This window comes from Oncorhynchus mykiss, chromosome 4 (genome assembly GCF_057628025.1).
Source record: "Oncorhynchus mykiss isolate SJ-2025 chromosome 4, ASM5762802v1, whole genome shotgun sequence".
NCBI classification, from domain to species: domain Eukaryota; kingdom Metazoa; phylum Chordata; class Actinopteri; order Salmoniformes; family Salmonidae; genus Oncorhynchus; species Oncorhynchus mykiss.
In genome coordinates, this window is record NC_143025.1 from 10,478,881 (window position 1) to 10,501,486 (window position 22,606).

At 41.4% G+C, this 22,606-nt stretch overlaps 1 protein-coding gene across 2 annotated transcripts; it reads left to right on the forward strand.

The window, feature by feature from the left end:
- The first annotated feature begins 530 nt into the window (after positions 1-530).
- On the forward strand, positions 531-13,819 carry LOC110521258 (G/T mismatch-specific thymine DNA glycosylase). 2 transcript variants are annotated; one of them, XM_021598712.3, is made up of 11 exons: positions 531-680; positions 1,166-1,231; positions 1,955-2,133; positions 2,540-2,799; positions 3,190-3,259; positions 3,525-3,660; positions 3,811-3,893; positions 3,993-4,087; positions 7,429-7,600; positions 7,850-8,002; positions 10,342-11,271. In XM_021598712.3, the coding sequence occupies exons 2-11, from the start codon at positions 1,176-1,178 to the stop codon at positions 10,506-10,508; spliced, it is 1,371 nt and encodes a 456-aa protein (XP_021454387.2). In that variant the 5' UTR covers positions 531-680; positions 1,166-1,175; the 3' UTR covers positions 10,509-11,271. The 2 variants fall into 2 exon arrangements, with proteins under 2 accessions (XP_021454387.2, XP_021454388.2); XM_021598713.3 differs by lacking the exon at positions 1,166-1,231 and having other exon boundaries at positions 533-680; positions 10,342-13,819.
- Positions 13,820-22,606: the final 8,787 nt, after the last annotated feature.

A 22,606-nucleotide genomic window follows, 5' to 3' on the forward strand; every position in this document is an offset into this window, starting at 1 on the left:
TTATTCTGACACCATGTTATGTTGTTACAATATTAATGAGCCGGACAAAAAAAGTACTGTATCTCCAAAGTTATAAAAAAAATCTAGTATCTCTGCCTCTGCCTGCTTACCACAGGGTCATTGCTATCCGGGTTCCCTTGGACGTCCCTACCACGCATTGAATCTGAAATGTTAAATGGTTATGGTTACGTTAGGGGTTTTAGAGTGGGGACAAAGATATTTATAGCCCCTTCTGTCTGTGTTAGGGACGTCCGAATGATTCCGGATAGCACTGACACTTGCCACAGAGGCTTGTAGCCAATGAAAACAACCTCGGGAGTTTAAATGTCCGTTGAGCAAACCAACGCTAAAATGGGGGAGAGAGGCTAGGGCTGTATTTGAAAATGTGTAAATTATGCAAAAACAAAAAATATTAGCAGTTTCTATGATATTAGTATACATTCCTGATATCAATACAACGTTTGGTATATACACTAAACCTTTACTGTGAATTTCAGGATAAGAACGTTTGACTTAACCCCCCCCCCCAGCCATTATCATGTTGGTATCTTCCCATGTCAAAGTTGACGTGCTTTACTGTCATGTCTTTGTTGCTTCAATGCTAGCAAGTCCAGCGCGAAAGTGATTGAGCACAGTCGTTTTTAAGAAAGAAATAACAAATTCAACTATTTCTGTAATAGGTATGTATGCATTTGATTAATTACATATAATTTGTATTCATTTGACAACGAACCAGCTCATTGCTAGCTAGTAAAGTTAGCAAGTCATTCATCCATGCTAATTAGCGAAATAGCTAGCTAGCTTGCTTGCTAACGTTAACCAGTGAATAGCTATGCTATCTTGACTATCCATAATGACTTAATACGCCAAATCCAGTGGGTTACCCAACATTGATTTTAAGTATACTATAGACGAAGTCGGAGTTAGAATGTGTGTTGGCTGTTTACTTTGTTGACAAAGCAGCGCTGGTTGTCTGCTAACGTAAGCTAGCTAGCTGCCAAAGCGCCTCTTAACTACTTGTCTAGGACAAATATCATTTTTGAGTTCTCGCCCCGATACACTGTTGCTAATTCTACAAAGCCAGGCAGTTTATAAGAATGATGTGCTATATCCAAATCAGAATATTAATGTCTCATCAACATGAATATTGATCTATCTAACAAAGTAAATCCAAGATGGAAGAAAAGCTGTATGGATCAGTGCCTGTCCCCTCGGAATATCTTCAACAGTGGTGAGTTCTTACGCCGTCAAAAAAAAAAAGAAGCCCAGGACATTTTGAACGAACTCCCTCCTTCATCCCCCGAATGGCAAAATTTAATGAATCTGAAATAACAGCATGTTTTTGTTTTGTTTTGCATCTGATGGATTGTGCTAATCTGAATCACCTATATATATTATATATGAGTATGCAGACTATGTGCAAAATTGGCCCATCGCCGTCTGGGTTTGGCCAGTGTGGGTGTACACACGCACACCCACACACTTTTATCATAACTGTCTTGATAGTATCAATTGCACAATTCGTCCTCATAATTCATTCTCACAATTATCTAGGCTTGCAAGTAAAGACAGGTCGTTCTGTGGTAAACTCAATTCAAAGCATTTATATATATATATATATATATATATATATATAGACTGGCTTTCCAGTTCAGCCTCATCTAGGAAACTTTCAACATGCAGGTGGTATAGGCAATAACAGGTTGCTTCTATGCTGTTGAAGCTGTGTCTACTGTAAGTTACCTTGTGAATATGGTGGAGGTAGGCCTACCTTTTCTGGACCTTCTGGTACCTTTGAGGAGTCTGGGATTCTGAATGTCCTCGAGGGCATGGTGTATTTGTTTTACAGGACTCACAAATATATTTACAATATTTATACTGGGGCTCTCACTGCAATATATTTTGGCTGTAGGATTAATACTGGGGGTTCTTTTCTTTTGTCTTCCTTGTACAGGATTCAGTCAGCTCAACAGCTTCAGGCTCTGCAGGGCCAGTATCCGGGCATCAACCATCACCACAGTCCTCACCCTCACTACACAGAGGAACCAAGAGAAGAGAGAGTAATGGCACATGCACATATGGCTGTCAATGATGAGCTCATGGCTCAGCAAGAACCTGCCAACTTAGCGAAAGGTACCCTGCTTCTTCATTCCCACAGAGCTGTATTCAATAACAATAAGGACATGATCCTCAATGTATTGCTTGCCCAATGGATTTTAAGTTAATTTATTTGTGAGAGAAGTGTTATTTTTGATGCATTTCCCCACAGATTAAAAACAAATGTTAAACAAGTGTAACTCTTGTTTGTGTTGAACTGCTTAGCTTTATCTTGGCCAGGTTGCAGTTGTAAATGAGAACTTGTTCTCAACTGGCCTACCTGGTTAAATAAAGGTGTTCTCAACTAGCCTACCTGGTTAAATAAAGGTGTTCTCAACTGGCCTACCTGGTTAAATAAAGGTGAAAAAAAAAAATACCTCATCAACAAATTGTTGGGAAGGTTAACAGCAAGGTGATTGGGAGTTCTCTCTACCTCTTGCAGCTCCAGCGAAAAAGCGAGGGAGAACAGCACAACCAAAGGAACCCAAGCCACCCAAAATGCCCAAGCCCCCCAAGGCCAAACCGGGCCCCAAGCCCAAGAAAGGCAAGGAGGGTCAAGAGGCTGACGGCATGCAGGAGAAGATGGACGAGACCGTCCAGAAGGTCAGGAAGAAACGAGACCGATTCAAGGGCATGACGGAAGATGAGGTCATGAGCAGAACTCTGACTGACATCCTTGACGACAACTTGGACTATGTCATTGTGAGTTCTACCTGTTTGTCACTTTATGCCAGACATTATTATTATTATTATTATTAATGATATGAGACTGAAAATCGAGCTACCTTGATTTGTCCAATAAGAAATACTCATTTGTTTCCAGCTGCAAAATGTATTCTGTTGCGAGCCCTAACGCAGTGTTTCCCAACACTGGTCCTCCAGTACCCCCAATAGTACACTGTTTTATTGTAACCCCGGACAAGCACACCTGATTCAACTTGTCAACTAATCATCAAGCCCTCAATGAGTTGAATGAGGTGTGTTTGGCTACAATTAAACTGTGCACTGTTGTAGGTACTGTAGAACCAGTGTTGAGAAACACCGCAATAATGAACACAACCCAGTTGCATGATGTGAATCTCTCTGTTCTAGATTGGAATCAACCCAGGTCTGGTGGCAGCCTATGTTGGACGATGGTTCCCTGGCCCTGGAAACCATTTCTGTAAGTTGCTTTAGTAGATATTTAGTCTTGATTTGGTGTGTGAACAGCTGTCAGGGACTCTTATTTTGAAAATATTTTCTATTTTTAGTCTGCGCTTTCATTATCTCGACACCGTTTATGAATCAACCGAAATCGCAAAACTTTAAATTCAAGGCATCGTAACTGCAATGTTTTCCTATGCTTAGGGAGCAGAGCATTACAAAGTTGACCTCAATTTCAGAAGAATAACGGTGCGACAAATTGAATGAAAACTTGTCCTCATCAGGGAAGTGCCTGTTCTTGTCTGGATTCACTGATGAGCAGCTCAACCACATGAGTGACACCAGCCTGCCAGCGAAATATAAGATCGGTTTCACCAACATGGTGGCAAGGACAACGCCTGGAAGCAAAGACCTTTCAACGTAAGCTTAGGAAGAAAATAATCAAATCCTTAAGTCAGTCAGCAATGTGCTGAGAAATGACGAGTGAGACAGTAGAGTAAATGTCAAACAGTGGCCACACAGCAACATATAGATGGAATACAATGTTTGACATCTTATGTTAATTCACAGCAAAGAGCTACGTGAGGGTGCCTTAATTCTTGTGGAAAAGCTGAAGAAGTACAAGCCTCTCATAGCTGTTTTCAATGGAAAATGTAAGTAGCCACAAAAACCCTGCTAGAGAGGAGAAAATGCCAGTTGCAAGACCTTTCCATTGAAATTCCATATTAAGCGTTGAAATTGTTTCTTTTCAGGTATCTATGAAATGTTCTGCAGAGAGATGTTTGGAAAAAAGCCCAAGAAACTTGACTTTGGTCTGCAGCCACACAAGATACCTGACTGTGAAGTGGTAAGGGCTCTGCTTCCTGGTAGTCTGATGTGGTGCTCTGTTACCTGATAGTCTGATGTGGTGCTCTGTTACCTGGTAGTCTGATGTGGTGCTCTGTTACCTGGTAGTCTGATGTGGTGCTCTGTTACCTGGTAGTCTGATGTGGTGCTCTGTTACCTGGTAGTCTGATGTGGTGCTCTGTTACTTGGTAGTCTGATGTGGTGCTCTGTTACCCGGTAGTCTGTGGTGCTCTGTTACCTGGTAGTCTGATGTATAAGGCTTCCTGTTCGTGGTTTATTGGGGGTGTAACTTTCAGTTAGTTAATTTTGGCCACCCATCCCATGAAAGTGAATGTCATTCCAGTGCGCTGCTTGCTATGAATTCTATATGATGGTGCATGTTTAGGTTAAGACACTGACAAGTAGAGCGTAATATTTTTATTTGGCGCAATCTGATTGGGTGGGCCTGACTCCCCAGTGGGTTGGCCCAGGCTTGTGCGGGTGATTATTAACCCCAAAGAGTTGATTGACGCACCGGTGCAACATTAAACAATGGCCATCTAAATCAGTTAGTTTAAGGTAGAAATCTTTTCTCTTTTTTTTGCATTGGATGCGTCTCCATCCACCACATCTGCCGATGTGGAACTTCTGCATCCGCGGTAAAAAGTGGCAGAGCTAGAGTGGTGTTTGTCAGACCATGAGACGTCCCGAAAATCACTTCTCACCATAACGTATGTAGCATATTACTACCACTGTGTGTCACGGGACTCGTCTGAAGTCGGTACAGTCGATGTGCCAACTTTTTGTTTGTAGGGTCCAAACCACTTGGGTTACAAACTAATGTGACCCCACTGTGGAAAGGGGAGATTCTCACGAACACGATGGTGTTCTCCGTTTTGCTCTATGACCACCATGGGACTTGTCTGAAGGTAACCTGGTACCATTTAAAAAAAAAAAAAATGTATGAATGGAATTATCAATCAAATCAATTACATTTATTTATAAAGCCCTTTTTACACCAGCAGATGTCAGTGCTTATAAAGAAACCCAGCCTAAAAACCCAAACAGCAAGCAATGCAGGTGTAGAAGCACGGTGGCTAGGAAAAACTCCCTAGAAAGGCAGGAACCTAGGAAGAAACCTAGAGAGGAACCAGGCTCTGAGGGGTGGACAGTCCTCCTCTGGCTGTACCGGGTGGAGATTGAAGGTACCCAAAAAAGGGGTTAAATATGTATAAGAACTAAAATATTTCCTGAGCTTTCTTTCCTTTCTTATCTCTTAGATCTAGGACAAACACTTCAAAACCTTATTCCTTATGATACATTTTTTGACTTTGTTTACTGCTTTATAAATGTGTTATTCAATTAGTTTCTCTGGGATATAGTAGTTCAAGCCCCCCCCCCAAAATAATATATATATATATATATACATACATACATACATACATACAGTGGGGCAAAAAAGTATTTGGTCAGCCACCAATTGTGCAAGTTCTCCCACTTAAAAAGATGAGAGGCCTGTAATTTTCATCATAGGAACACTTCAACTATGACAGACAAAATGAGAAAAGAAATCCAGAAAATCACATTGTAGGATTTTTAGTGCATTTATTTGCAAATTATGGTGGAAAATAAGTATTTGGTCACCTACAAACAAGCAAGATTTCTGGCTCTCACAGACCTGTAACTTCTTCTTTAAGAGGCTCCTCTGTCCTCCACTCGTTACCTGTATTAATGGCACCTGTTTGAACTTGTTATCAGTATAAAAGACACCTGTCCACAACCTCAAACAGTCACACTCCAAACTCCACTATGGCCTAGACGAAAGAGCTGTCAAAGGACACCAGAAACAAAATTGTAGACCTGCACCAGGCTGGGAAGACTGAATCTGCAATAGGTAAGCAGCTCGGTTTGAAGAAATCAACTGTGGGAGCAAATATTAGGACATGGAAGACATACAAGAGCACTGATAATCTCCCTCGATCTGGGGCTCCACGGAAGATCTCACCCCGTGGGGTCAAAATGATCACAAGAACGGTGAGCAAAAATCCCAGAACCACACAGGGGGACCTAGTGACCTGCAGAGAGCTGGGACCAAAGTAACAAAGCCTACCATCAGTAACACACTCCGCCGCCAGGGACTCAAATCCTGCAGTGCCAGACGTGTCCTCCTGCTTAAGCCAGTACATGTCCAGGCCTGTCTGAAGTTTGCTAGAGAGCATTTGGATGATCCAGAAGAAGATTGGTAGAATGTCATATGGTCAGATGAAACCAAAATATAACTTTTTGGTAAAAACTCAACTCGTCGTGTTTGGAGGACAAAGAATGCTGAGTTGCATCCAAAGAACACCATACCTACTGTGAAGCATGGGAGTGGAAACATCATGCTTGGGGCTGTTTTTCTGCAAAGGGACCAGGACGACTGATCCGTGTAAAGGAAAGAATGAATGGGGCCATGTATCGTGAGATTTTGAGTGAAAACCTCCTTCCATCAGCAAGGGCATTGAAGATGAAACGTGGCTGGGTCTTTCAGCATGACAATGATCCCAAACACACCGCCCGGGCAACAAAGGAGTGGCTTCGTAAGAAGCATTTCAAGGTCCTGGAGTGGCCTAGCCAGTCTCCAGATCTCAACCCCATAGAAAATCTTTGGAGAAGTTGAAAGTCCGTGTTGCCCAGCAACAGCCCCAAAACATCACTGCTCTAGAGGAGATCTGCATGGAGGAATGGGCCAAAATACCAGCAACAGTGTGTGATAACCTTGTGAAGACTTACAGAAAACGTTTGACCTCTGTCATTGCCAACAAAGGGTATATAACAAAGTATTGACAAACTTTTGTTATTGAGCAAATACTTATTTTCCACCATAATTTGCAAATAAATAAATTAAAATGTGATTTTCTGGATTTTTATTCTCATTTTGTCTGTCATAGATGAAGTGTACCTATGATGAAAATTACAGGCCTCTCTCATCTTTTTAAGTGGGAGAACTTGCACAATTGGTGGCTGACTAAATACTTTTTTGCCCCATTGTGTGTGTGTGTGTGTGTATATATATATATATATATATATATATATATATATATATATATATATATATATATATATATATATATATATATATATATATATATATATATATATATATTATTTTTAATTAATAATTTTTTTTTTTTTAAACTAAAGGGGTCCTAAAATGTAAAATCAAATTGCTAAATGATCCATAGTATGACCATCTTAAAACAATTCCACATGTCGGCTTAGCCTTTTTAAAGAATTAACTTTGATCATTGGGCATACAGAGGAAGTACAGTACCATTCCCCTTTTTGAAATGCCACCGTATAACCCTGCCCTCTCCCCTACAGGCGTTGTATTTGATGCCGTCGTCCAGTGCCCGCTGTGCCCAGTTCCCCCGTGCCCAGGACAAAGTGCACTTCTACATCAAGCTGAGGGAATTAAGGGACCAGCTCAGGGGCGTGGCCAGAACGGACGACATTCAGGAGTTGGAGTACACCTTTGACCTGGGATTGGCCAAGGGTAAGAGAACGTACTGCAGAGTGCTCTGAGTATTCAATTACATTTAGATGAAAGCACATGGTTAACATCAAATGTCAATTATTATTAAAAAGGTGAATTTTAAAATGAAAAGCCATCACAGTTCTTGCCCAGTCTCATGACCTTGTTCATCTGAGTGAGCTGTATGAGAACAGTCCTGTTCATGGTAACAGTTTGTTTGTTCCATAGAAATACGTTTATATTTAATTTTGTGTTTTCTCCCCCCTACAGAGGACGCCAAGAGGATGGCGATTAAAGAGGAGGCGTACGACCCGGGCTACGAGGCGGCCTTTGGCGGCGCATATGGCGAGGGTGGACCGGGGCCTGAGGAGGGCCAGAGCAACGGCAACGGGCACTGTAACTTCTCGTCGGCGGAAAACACAGGTCAGCACAGAGATGCCTGGATGGACCATAGAACTAGGATAAGCAGCAACTAGTTATATGGTATAGGCTCCCCACAGCAGGGTTCTCGATACACACCCCTGCTGAGTACGGCTGGGTGGAGGACCGGAGGGGGGGGGCGGGGCAGCGCCCCTCTTTTAACTCATATCTTTTCATTTTTTAACACCTGCAACTGTCATTATTTGCCATCTAGAGCAACAAAAAAAAAGACCTGAGATGATAACATAAAGTAATGATTCTGTTCCATTCTTTGGGGAGAACCCTGCCACAGGACACTCGTCTTTTAAAAATGGCAGTTAACACAAATTACAAAAGTATTTAAGCATCCTCACCTTGAAAGGAGTAGATTCCAGGAGGTATTGTGATCCACACACTGGATGTGTATGTACCCTGAATACCTCCTCCCTGGACACTGTTACCCGTCTGTGTTGGAGAGCTGGAAGTAATGTGGCTGATATTCTAGCCAGCCCTTCAGAAGGCAACCATGAAGTGCCATATTGTGTATTCCTGTCCAAGATGTTCAGATGTTTAGGAGTGTCTTAGGGTTGATGTGGAATGCAGGGATAGTATACTATAGAAACACAGTCACATTGCTGTTGGCCAAAATAAACAAGACTGAATGATGTTTTGAATCCAACTAGCCAGCCTATAGAATATTTTGAATCTCACTGTCGAGCTAACTAACTGGGACATAACCTGATATTAATGAGTCATTAATATTAAAGACTAGGGTTTTTCCTACCATTATACACTTTCTGTACCATACCGGGATATACGGTATTACTTTAAGGGACGCTATTTGTGATGGGTTTTTTTTACGCACAAAACAATTTAGGCATCATGGATCTTGATCCAGGAAGGGGTTGAATATCTCTGCTCTAACCAAGAAGCTTGATCTTACCACCTAGCCACTTAGCTAGCAAGTTAGCAAAACCAAATACATAGCTGGAGCCCTGAGATGGATATAATTTGTTTGACACATCTTAGATAGTTAACTTGTAGTTAGAAGCAGTGGCGTAGCACTCACCCCCGCGAGGTTGGGGGGGGGATGAAAATCATACCTTTAGTAATACCCTGGTATACTGTATATCGTCCAAGCCTATTAAAGAGTATGAGGATTGCTGTGGTCTGTAATGTACCTAGGAGACACATGCCAGAGACTACAGATGAAAAATGAGCTATCCCGCTAAATCTGGTGCAATGACATGTTATACATGGTCCATGACAAATAAACAATAAACACCAGGGTCAAGGGACAACCGTAGTCAGCCAGCCCAATAAACACCAGGGTCAACCGTAGTCAGCCAGCCTAATAAACACCAGGGTCAACCGTAGTCAGCCAGCCCAATAAACACCAGGGTCAAGGGACAACCGTAGTCAGCCAGACCAATAAACACCAGGGTCAACCGTAGTCAGCCAGCCCAATAAACACCAGGGTCAACCGAAGTCAGCCAGCCCAATAAACACCAGGGTCAACTGTAGTCAGCCAGCCCAATAAACACCAGGGTCAAGGGACAACCGTAGTCAGCCAGCCCAATAAACACCAGGGACAACCGTAGTCAGCCAGCCCAATAAACACCAGGGTCAAGGGACAACCGTAGTCAGCCAGCCCAATAAACACCAGGGTCAAGGGACAACCGTAGTCAGCCAGCCCAATAAACACCAGGGTCAACCGTAGTCAGCCAGCCCAATAAACACCAGGGTCAACCGTAGTCAGCCAGCCCAATAAACACCAGGGTCAACCGTAGTCAGCCAGCCCAATAAACACCAGGGTCAACCGTAGTCAGCCAGCCCAATAAACACCAGGGTCAACTGTAGTCAGCCAGCCCAATAAACACCAGGGTCAACCGTAGTCAGCCAGCCCAATAAACACCAGGGTCAACCGTAGTCAGCCAGCCCAATAAACACCAGGGTCCAGGGACAACCGTAGTCAGCCAGCCCAATAAACACCAGGGTCAACCGTAGTCAGCCAGCCCAATAAACACCAGGGTCAACCGTAGTCAGCCAGCCCAATAAACACCAGCGTCCAGGGACAACCGTAGTCAGCCAGCCCAAGCAGGGCATATATGCTCAATTGTGACAACAAATGATGTATACAAAACAAGTAGAAGGCCAAAATGAAAAATTCAAACAATGTCCTGCTCTCACTCTGCAATGACCTGCTAATCACCCGCACTTGTGAACAATCACTAACTTATGTTGCTGTCACTCGCAGCACCTAGTCCGGATGCTGCTGCCCCCTATGTGTGATTTGTAGTGGACGGGTTTGTCTTTGGCCTAGGTAACATGGTCCAGTCACCTCAGATGTTATTTTATTCTAGTTTCAGACGCTGTCGAGAAGGCAGACACTTCTCAACTTCCTGCCGCCACCGCCGCTGCCACAGAGGGACAACTCCCGGACGGACAGTGGATGATGCAGTCTTTTGCTGATCAGATTCCAGACATTGGTGGCTCTAAAGAGCCTCAGGCATGGGCGGGCAATGTATAAGGAAGGGGATAGGGCTACTAACTAGCCCTATCTGGACGTACAGAGACCTCAACCCACACATCCTTAATCCCCTCCTTCAACAAGACACTGCACCTCAGTTTGAAGACTCAAATTGTAGCCTTTTAATTTTTTTGTCAAGTTGTATTAGCCATTTTAGGGATTTACACGTTTAACTACTTGATAGATAGAATTTTCTAAATTGATAATTGAGGATTTTTTTTGAGTTCAAATATTTTATCCTGTTTTGTCATATCATGTGTGTTTTGATTGGCGGTCTTTTTAAATATGTGAAATCAGGGACTTGACAATGATTCTTGATTGTCTTTGTAGATTGTCACGTATTTAAACCTTTTGCTTATTTTGTTGTCATACTGTACTTGGCCACATGATGGCGCAGTAGGTGTAAGCAAAGCGGGACACTGTTCTGATATTACAAATGGCCCCTAAATCAGACTTTTACACATGAACAGTCAATCCCAAAATGAACCTGTGGCAAAACACACACACTGTATGCAACTGGAAGTCATGCATTGTGAAGTTTAGGATTAGAGAACAGGTACTGAGTGATATGTGAACAAACTAAACATGGTCAAAAAGTGATTCCACAGAGAGATGTTTTAGCAATTTCTTCACAAGCCTTTTATAGTGGATTTACATTACTGAAGGTGGGTGCTGTTCTCTTGTTGCTTTATGATCTGTATATTATTTTTAGTATGTTTCTGAACATTTTTCTTCATTAAAGCTTAAAAACGTTACTTACAAACATACAGTGGGGCAAAAAAGTATTGTCAGCCACCGATTGTGCAAGTTTTCCCACTTAAAAAGATGAGAGGCCTGTAATTTTCATCATAGGTACACTTCAACCATGACAGACAAAATGAGAGAAAAAAAATCCAGAAAATCACATTGTAGGATTTTTAATAAATTTATTAGCAAATTATGGTGGAAAATAAGTATTTGGTCAATAACAAAAGTTTATCTCAATACTTTGTTGGCAATGACAGAGGTCAAATGTTTTCTGTAAGTCTTCAAGGTTTTCACACACTGTTGCTGGTATTTTGGCCCATTCCTCCATGCAAATCTCCTCTAGAGCAGTGATGTTTTGGGGCTGTTGCTGGGCAACACGGACTTTCAACTCCCTCCAAAGATTTTCTATGGGGTTGAGATCTGGAGACTGGCTAGGCCACTCCAGGACCTTGAAATGCTTCTTACGAAGCCACTCCTTCGTTGCCCGGGCGGTGTGTTTGGGATCATTGTCATGCTGAAAGACCCAGCCACATTTCATCTTCAATGCCCTTGCTGATGGAAGGAGGTTTTCACTCAAAATCTCACGATACATGGCCCCATTCATTCTTTCCTTTACACGGATCAGTCGTCCTGGTCCCTTTGCAGAAAAACAGCCCCAAGCATGATGTTTCCACCCCCATGCTTCACAGTAGGTATGGTGTTCTTTGGATGCAACTCAGCATTCTTTGTCCTCCAAACACGACGAGTTGAGTTTTTACCAAAAAGTTATATTTTGGTTTCATCTGACCGTATGCCATTCTCCCAGTCTTCTTCTGGATCATCCAAATGCTCTCTAGCAAACTTCAGACGGGCCTGGACATGTACTGGCTTATGCAGGGGGACACTTCTGGCACTGCAGGATTTGAGTCCCTGGCGGCGGAGTGTGTTACTGATGGTAGGCTTTGTTACTTTGGTCCCAGCTCTCTGCAGGTCATTCACTAGGTCCCCCCGTGTGGTTCTGGGATTTTTGCTCACCGTTCTTGTGATCATTTTGACCCCACAGGGTGAGATCTTGCATGGAGCCCCAGATCGAGGGAGATTATCAGTGGTCTTGTATGTCTTCCATTTCCTAATAATTGCTCCCACAGTTGATTTCTTCAAACCGAGCTGCTTACCTATTGTAGATTGTCTTCCCAGCCTGGTGCAGGTCTACAATTTTGTTTCTGGTGTCCTTTGACAGCTCTTTGGTCTAGGCCATAGTGGAGTTTGGAGTGTGACTGTTTGAGGTTGTGGACAGGTGTCTTTTTATACTGATAACAAGTTCAAACAGGTGCCATTAATACAGGTAACGAGTGGAGGACAGAGGAGCCTCTTAAAGAAGAAGTTACAGGTCTGTGAGAGCCAGAAATCCTGCTTGTTTGTAGGTGACCAAATACTTATTTTCCACCATAATTTGCAAATAAATTCATTAAAAATCCTACAATGTGATTTTCTGGATTTTTTTTCTTCTCATTTTGTCTGTCACAGTTGAAGTGTACCTATGATGAAAATTACAGGCCTCTCTCGTCTTAAGTGGGAGAACTTGCACAATTGGTGGCTGACTAAATACTTTTTTGCCCCACTCTATATCCATTCATTCTTGAAGTGTGTATATATTAAATATAGGCTTGTTTTACTCTGTTTTTAAACAAACACTGTATAGACTCAACATGGTTCAAACTATAATTGTGATATCATGGATGGTCAGTCCTTGCATCCATAGTTCAGTCTATGAATTTGAGTGGGTTCATTTCTTTATGCCCATCCCTCAGATTTTTTTTTTAACCAAAACAGAGGCGAGGTGATTACATTGTTTTTAAATGAAGGATTTTTTAGATGTAAATGATCCTCGTGGAGTTTTTCTATTTTACTTGAAGTTATTTTGTTTAACTTTCCAGCCTGAAAAGATTTGGTCGTCTTGGTTTGGTCGGGTTCTGACGGTTTGAGTGATGATCTTCATGCACGTCAAAGAACTTTTCATCCGTCTGCATGCTAAATGAGTCAACCCTTGATCGTGTTTAGTTAGGAAAACGTTTTAAATGTGTTTGTAACTGATTCATTTTTTTGGGCGGTTTCTTATTAGGAAAAAACGGATTGTCTTCTGTTTGGTGCCTATTAGAACACCACCCTGTTCTTTCTTGAAACTGTTTCATATTGTACATTACAATACTCTTTGCACAAGTTTTAACTTCTGAGATACTGCTCATGATCCCTCTGGGTAAATGTATGGATGCACGCTGTGAGAATAACTGGGTAATATTACTTTTTTTATTTGAAATGCATAGCTGTTCCAGTATGTCAGAAATAATAATACTTTAGCATTACAGTTCTACATCAGTAGTCGAAGTTTGTAGGTGTGAAGCTACTACAGCATCACAAAGGTTTCTACCGTGAGATGGATTAGGGTTTAAATTTGTTGTGGCAGCTACAAGCTACCTCACCTTTAATTTCCTCACCTTTTAAAATGTTTATTTCCTTTTATTCTGGACTGGTTTCATTTTTGTGACCAAATGTGGATTTAAATAAAAAAAAAGTGATTTTGCCAATTTGTGTGAATGGAATTGGTCATACTTTGTAACATCTGCCTATGTAAAAAGGACTTTATAAATACATTTGATTGATTGAAAATAAGAATTTGTTCTCGACTTGCTTAGTTAAATAAAGATAAAAATACATTTTAAAAAAGCAGTATTTTGTCTTTCCTGATGACCGACACACTAAAGTCTTCCGCTGCTCAATGTTCGCTACACACCTCAGTCTGAGACTGCTATCGTTGAAGTCGTTTGTGGTGACGAGGGGTCTGAGAGGTGTTGTACAAAACAAAGTCATCAGTGATTCTACCAATCAGGGTATTAAAGCCAATGATGAATTTACCACAGACTATCAGTTGTATTGATGAAATGTGTTTGACAATGGAATGAGGCAAAATCAAGTGGGACCATTCTAGCCAATTAGAGGGCAGATATGCGTGTTAGGGTTAGGCACAAAGTTAGCAGTGTGGTCAAGGTAATGTTTTTAAAAAAATTGAATACTTTTTTATTGTAGAAAAAGGCTTTTTTTTTTTGTGGCTGCGGTAACTAGTGAAGACCTGGCACAACTTTGACAAAGTGCTTTTTCTCAAAGTTGCCAGGATGTTACGTGTCCTACTTATATCAGTACACTGGTAACAACCTAATCATTACAAAACTTATATTCAAGCAAATAAGCCATTACATTTTTTGCTAACCAAATACGACACCTATTGACCTCCATACAGAAAGTCCTCACTTGGTGGCCAATTATTATTATTATTATTATTTTTAAACGCTACAATCTGGAGAAGACAGATTCTGGGTCCAGTTAACTCTTTCACTTCATGTCTTCCTCTCTGGCTTTACCCACGTGGGTTCTGGCTCTGGCCATCGGTTTCTGGACCAATCAGACAGCCCTGAATGCCTTCGGGGGAAAAGTCGGGGATGTACACAGATCCAGACTCTTTGCAGAGAAGAAAGGAACATGCTGACCACACCGATCGCAGTGAGCGTCTGATTAGTCAGGCGCTAAAACAGAACTTTGTTCTATTTGTGACGCTTAACGCGCTGCAAGTCCCGCCTCTCCCATCTCCTCATTGGTTTCTAGGAGCATATACCCACGTGGGTGATTGAAAGATGAACTGAGGTCCACACTCCAGTCCAGTTGGTGGTGGTAATGCACCTTAAAGTTGGTTGCCAACCGCCATATGAAGTCCAGAGAAGAAGAAGAAACGCGCGAGCGGTCTGGTCAGCATGTGACGTCCATGTGCACGGTATAGCGTTTGACCGGTGCAAGGAGTCAGGGCAACATTTTGTCCACAATGTGATCGGATTCAAACAGTGGCGGTGAAGATCACTGTTCTAGCGTGATTGAAATGTAAAGGCGGCGAAGATCACTGTTCTAGCGTGATTGAAATGTAAAGGCGGCGAAGATCACTGTTCTAGTGTGATTGAAATGTAAAGGCGGCAAAGATCACTGTTCTAGTGTGATTGAAATGTAAAGGCGGCGAAGATCACTGTTCTAGTGTGATTGAAATGTAAAGGCGGCGAAGATCACTGTTCTAGTGTGATTGAAATGTAAAGGCGGCGAAGAATACTGTTCTAGTGTGATTGAAATGTAAAGGCGGCGAAGATCACTGTTCTAGTGTGATTGAAATGTAAAGGCGGCGAAGATCACTGTTCTAGTGTGATTGAAATGTAAAGGCGGCGAAGATCACTGTTCTAGTGTGATTGAAATGTAAAAGTGATGTTTCTGCATTCACGGAGACTGCATCCATTGTACAACCAAATGTTCCGGTTGTCAGGGGAAATGGAATGAGAGCCAGTGATAGGACTTCTACATTTTGGACGTTAACAAGAAGACTCCTCCTTCACATTTACTGGATTGGTTGAACATTGATGTTTTTATTTTTTTCTCGTCAAGACCAGGATGTAGGGGATCTAGTTTCAAGAGTTTATTTTTTACGCCCTCTATGGTAAAAGCTGCATATGTCTGCTCAATCGAAAATTACTTTTACATTTCAACTAACACTACAACACTGACCTTTACATTTCAACCAACACTACAACACTGACCTTTACATTTCAACCAACACTACAACACTGACCTTTACATTTCAACCAACACTACAACACTGACCTTTACATTTCATAACAGTGACATAGGACAAGCAAGACATAGCACAAAAAGCAACAAGACAAAACCCATAAAAGCAACACAGTGTTTCTACACCTCACAAGCTACAGACAACATGGAAAGCGGCAATACACAGCTAGGGATTATGTTCACAAATCTGATTGACCATTAGCCATGTCTTCATGTTTTTTGTGAAAGTGTGATAGGTGGTGCAGTTATGTGTGTCTGATGGCGGTGTATTCCAGACATGGGAAGCTCTCACAGAGAAAGCGGATTTACTAAAGGTGCTTTTCCTTAAGGGAACTATACAGTCACCTCTCATGGCAGACCTTGTGGATCTGCTGCCATATGTTTGGGTTTTCTGTTTAACAAAAATACTGAGTGGAGGGGGAGCCAGGCCATTTAGGATCTTGAATACAAGACATGTATGTGTCTGTGTATTGCACAAGATTTTCCCAACTCAGGAGCTCATGCTTTCTGAGGATGTAACAGTGATAATGGCTATTGGGCTTCCTATCAAGCACATTGAGAGCCTGTTTGTAGACAGACTGAATAGGTTTTAATGTTGTACAGCAAGCTTGGGCCCAACTAGTCAAGCAGTATGTTAAGTGGGGGAGTATCACAGATTTGAAGTACCGTTTTGCTACCTCTGTAGATAAACAATTTCGTGTAGATCGGAAATGAGCTAGGTTGAATTTGATTATTTGAATTACCTTTTTCACCTGCTTTTGAAAAGAGAGGTTGGAATCAAGTATGATGCCAAGGTACTTAAAATCAGATACCACCTTGAGCTTCTGCTCTGATATATAGACATCTGGCTCAGTTGCATCAGTTGCCCTCTTTGTGAAGAACATGCAGACAGTTTTTGTCACATTGAGATGCAAACACGAGTCACTGAGCCACTTTGTAACCTGGACCATTACAGTAGTGAGTTCTTGTGCAGCTTGTTGTTTGCTCTTTGCATGCACATATATCACTGTATCATCTGCATACATTTGAACTTCAGACCCAGTACAGACAGAAGGCAGATCATTAATGTACAGGCTGAACAGAAGGGGCCCCAGTATTGACCCCTGGGGCACGCCCACATCATAGCTAAGAGTTGGCGACAGCTCATTGCTCACTCTGACATACTGAGTTCTGCCTTCAACGTATGATTTCATCCATCTCAAGGCATCGGGGGAAAAGTTGAACTTGGACAATTTTGTGAAGAGAATCTCATGGTTAACAGTATCAAAAGCCTTCATTAGGCCCAGAAACACAGCCCCAACAATGCCTCCTTTGTCCATCTTGGACTTCACATTTTCCAGAAGAAAGCAGTTGGCTGTTTCTGTGGAGTGTTTCGCTCTGAAGCCAAACTGCATGGAGTGTAATGTGAAGGGGCTGTTGTTGAGGTGGGCAATTAATTAGTACACAAACAGCACTCATGAGCCCCTCCTTTATAGTATAATCCTCAAACCAGTTTCTAAAGACGGTTGACATCTAGTGGAAGCCTTAGGAAGTGAAAAATGACCCCATAGACACCTACAAGCCTCAAGAGTTCCCACTTCCTGGTTGGATTTTTCTCAGGTTTTCTGTTACACTCACAGACATCATTCAAACAGTTTTAGAAACTTCAGAGTGTTTTCTATCCAATACTACTAATAATATGCATATATTAGCATCTGGGACAGAGTAGCAGGCAGTTTACTTTGGGCACCTTATTTATCCAAGCTATTCAATACTCACCAAGAAGTTTTAAGCACCAGCTGTCAGAGCAGCTCACAGATCACTGCACCTGTACATAGCCCATCTGTAAACAGGCCATTTATCTACCTCATCCCGATACAGTATTTATTTATTTATCTTGCTCCTTTGCACCCCAGTATCTCTACTTGCACATTCATCTTCTGCACACCCTACCATTCCAGTGTTTCATTGCTATATTGTAATTACTTCACCACCATGGCCTATTTATTGCCTTTACCTCCCTTATCCTACCTCATTTGCACATACTGTATTTAGACTTTTTCTACTGTATTATTGACTATATGTTTGTTTACTCCATGTGTATAGACTTGTTTCTACTGTATTATTGACTGTATGTTTGTTTTACTCCATGTGTAACTCTGTGTTGTTGAATGTGTCAAACTACTGTGCTTTATCTTGGCCAGGTCGCAGTTGTAAATGAGAACTTGTTCTCAACTAGCCTACCTGGTTAAATAAAGATGAAATAAAAAAAAATAGATGTTCCAGTAACCTCAAATCACCCTCTCTCCTATTTGTACAGGAAGACCATTGTAGCTGTCCCAGCAAAACATTGTTTCTCTTCATTACTTCCCAATTATGGCATAACAACTGAGCTTGATTCCATTAGAGAACTAGCTAATGAAGAAGAAAGAATGGGGAATGCAACTGCCACTGCTGTGGAAGCATTGACTGCTGAACTTGTAGCTACACATACCAGGGTCTTACAAAATAGATTGGCTTTTGATTTTCCCCTAGTGGATAAGGGGTGGGGTTTGTGCAATGGTGGGGGCACAGTGTTGTACTTACATCCCGTATTCCTCCATTGTGGTTGCTAAATCTGTGGCCATTATCAGACAGGTGGAAGCTACTGTAAACAGGGGAGATAACTAGTGGGGTTGGGATCTGTTTGCATGGGTGAAAACTAACCTGGGGAACACTGGAACACTCCTAGACCTGGTTGAAGTCCTTGTCCTTGTTCTGCCTCTTCTCACGCCTGAGGATCTTGGCGAGGAGAGAGTGGTCTGTTCTCACGCCTGAGGACCTTGGTGAGTAGATAGTGGTCTGATCTCATGTCTGAGGATCTTGGTGAGGAGATAGTGGTCTGTTCTCACGCCTGAGGACCTTGGTGAAGAGATTGTGGTCTGTCCTTCTGCCTGAGGACATTGGTGAGGAGATTGTGGTCTGTCCTTCTGCCCGAGGACCTTGGTGAGGAGATTGTGGTCTGTCCTTCTGCCTGAGGACCTTGGTGGGGAGATTGTGTGAAACAGCAGTATCTCCTCCCCACCAGATGGTCATGTGACCACAGAAGTCAACTTGAATGACCTGACAGAGCTCACCACTGTTTCACCCTTTATTGAGGATCCAAATATCCTATTGGGGATGCTAGTTCCTACTGCCCTCTAAATGACCCCGATTCCTATGAACCCCCTTTATCCCCAGATTGTGATTATTACATGATCTTTTAGGAGTTCCATTCCATTCCACCCCTTTTTGTGTAAAATGCAATTTTCCCAGAAATCAGAAGGTTTTCAATTCTGTCTGGCAACAGCTCAGATATATTATGCCTGGTGATGCCTATGGTTTCCATGCCATCAAAGGGGGAATTGCGGTGGCAGAATTTGGGGTGAGCTGTTGTAACTTCTCAAGGGATATGTTCCGTGTTGGACAGTGATGTTCTGTCTTTCATAGACTCCTGATATGTCTGCACCCTGACACAAGGCCATTGTTGTTCAAGGAACTGTTGATGTATTAAGAACTGTTGTGTAACAATATGATTGTATTATAACCTCACACTATATCAGAGACATGGAACCATTTACTCATCAAGTTCTTCCCTGTGAAATCCCAGGTAGAGCTCCCTGCAGCTGCTTGTATTAAGGACTGTTGTGTAACAACATGATTGTATTATAACCTCACACTATATCAGAGACATGGAACCATTTACTCATCAAGTTCTTCCCTGTGAAATCCCAGGTAGAGCTCCCTGCAGCTGCTTGTATTAAGGACTGTTGTGTAACAATATGATTGTATTATAACCTCACACTATATCAGAGACATGGAACAATTTACTCATCAAGTTCTTCCCTGTGAAATCCCAGGTAGAGCTCCCTGCAGCTGCTTGTATTAAGGACTGTTCTATTAAACAGTTAAATAGTCTCTGCCTTCATATTAGGATCTAATAGTTCACATAGTAGAACCCTACTTTAGACCTGGTCAGAAGCACCGTAGTGCACTACTTAGGGAATAGGGAACCATTTGGAACAGAGCCAGTTATTCCCCTGAACATCTGTCTCTTCCTCATCTGGTTTCTTTAACAGCCCTTCACTCCTCCACTCTTCCTCCCCCCTTTTCATTCTGTTCTATCAGCCACACCACTAGCTCACCTCCACACAATCCATTTACAAATCAAAGACACACATTGGAATAAATAACACCATAATTTGCAAATAAATTCATTAAATATCCTACAATGTGATTTTCTGGATTTTTTTCCCTCATTTTGTCTGTCATAGTTGAAGTGTACCTATTATGAAAATTACAGGCCTCTCTCATCTTTTTAAGTGGGAGAACTTGCACAATTGGTGGCTGACTAAATACTTTTTTTCCCCACTGTAGGTCCCTCCATAATGACAATCTAAATAGCCTACCTACAACTGGTAAATAGGTGTCTCCATAATCACAATCTAATAGTCTACCTACAACTGGTAAATAGATCCCTCCATAATGACAATCTAAATAGTCTACCTACAACTGGTAAATAGTTCCCTCCACAATTACATTTTAAATAGCCTACCTACAACTGGTAGAAAGTTCTTACAGCGTGTGAGTGCTGCTCTCGTTCATCTCGCTCACTTGACTCAGCCAATAGCTGTTGTGCTCTCTCACCCCCCCCCCCCATGTACACACATGTAAAGTATGATTTGACATGCAAAGTATGATTTGACTTGTAAAGCATGATTTGACGTGTAAAGTATGTTTTGACATGTAAAGTATGTTTTGACGTGTAAAGTATGATTTGACATGCAAAGTATGAATTGACAGGTAAAGTATATTTTGACATGTAAAGAATGATTTGACTCGTAAAGTATGTTTTGACATGTAAAGTATGATTTTACTTGCAAAGTATGTTTTGACATGTAAAGTATGATTTGACATGCAAAGTATGATTTGACGTGTAAAGTATGATTTGACATGTAAAGTATGATTTGACATGTAAAGTATGTTTTGACATGTAAAGTATGCTTTGACATGTAAAGTATGCTTTGACATGTAAGGTATGATTTGACATGTAAAGTATGTTTTGACATGTAAAGTTTGCTTTGACATGTAAAGTATGCTTTGACATGTAAAGTATGATTTGACATGTAAAGTATGAGTTGTGCCTGTATAATCAGATTTGTAGTTCCAATTTTTTTTTGCAAACATGTAACTTATTTGATGTGTGAATAAATACAACAACACTTGCAAACATGTGACTTGATATGTAAACTAATCGAATACGATTTTTTGACTGGTGAATCTTCTTCTGTGAATCGAAACTACATTGTGTCGAATCTGTTTTGGCACTAATTTAGCAACTAACCTGTGATAAGAATTTGAGGTATAAAGTGGTCACTGTTCCAGGGAAGAAAAGGTATGAGTGGGCATAACATTTCTAGCTGAGTAACAATTTTAGGGTGCAGTTGCAAAAAAACCACATAAAAACATAACAAATTATATTTAGCCATGCAATGTAGCTATTTTGAATAATTTTGTAATTAATCAAGCCATTTATATATTTTTGGGGGATGGTTTCCAATGAACAAGCTTGCTATCGAAAAGTTACAGCGTGTCTAGCTAACATTTGTTAGCTATCATCTTCATAGCGAGCAGCATGGAGTCAAGACATAACCAAACTGTTGCTGAGATACTGGATGTTGAGACTTCCAAGGAGAAAAGAGGCATTGCTGAAACTCATTCCTATGCTTTCCCTGAGACAGCTACAGGACAACGTCCTCACAGCTAAAATCAAAGAGAGTGCAGATGACATCATGGACTTGAAAAATAACACTGTCAGCATTGTTAACCTGAAGAAAGCGATTGGTTTCAATGCTGAAGAAGTAAATGAAACAGCAGAACGCAACATTGAAAACTGCAAAGCAGGAGAAGAAACTCACTGAAATGGAGTCAAGGGTTAACGAGATTTACTCGTACAGTCGGAGATGGAATCTTTGAATTGACTGAATTTCAGAAAGATCTGACGGGAACATCAAAGCAAAAGTGAAATACATTTGCAGAACAATAGTCATGGAGGAGGAGCGAAATATTGTTACAGGCTCTCTGGATGTAGTGCACCGCCTGGGTAGGCTGAGAGATGGGGAGAACTACCAACCACCACCACCAGTGATCATGAGATTCATATAGTCACTGTGATAGTCATTTTCTATAATTATTCTATTAATGCCAGGGGAATCCGTAATATTTTGTATTGTAAGTGTAAGAGTGCCGACATTTATTTAATTCAAGAAACTCGTGCCTGATCCACAGATGTGTTTTGAAAGTGTTAATGGGGGAATGATTATTGGCTTTCATTTTGGTGCCAATCGGTCAGAAGGTGTCACTACTTTAAAAAGCAACTTTAAGGGTCATATGCAGTGCCTTGCGAAAGTATTCACCCCCTTTGGCATTTTTCCTATTTTGTTGCCTTACAACCTGGAATTAAAATATATTTTTTGGGGGGGTTTGTATCATTTGATTTACACAACATGCCTACCCCTCTGAAGATGCAAAATATTTTTTATTGTGAAACAAACAATAAATAAGACAAAAAAACAGAACGTGAGCGTGCATAGCTATTTACCTCCCCCAAGTCAATACTCAATACTTTGTAGAACCACCTTTTGCAGCAATTGCAGCTGCAAGTCTCTTGGGATATGTCTCTATAAACTTGGCACATCTAGCCAATGGGATTTTTGCCC

Coding starts and splice junctions, on each gene's coding strand:
- LOC110521258 (XM_021598712.3), top strand. CDS start 1,176: ATGGAAGAAAAGCTGTATGGATCAGTGCCTGTCCCCTCGGAATATCTT. Junction 1,232..1,954: donor TCGGAATATCTTCAACAGTG/GTGAGTTCTTAC, acceptor TTCCTTGTACAG/GATTCAGTCAGCTCAACAGC. Junction 3,894..3,992: donor AGCTGTTTTCAATGGAAAAT/GTAAGTAGCCAC, acceptor GTTTCTTTTCAG/GTATCTATGAAATGTTCTGC.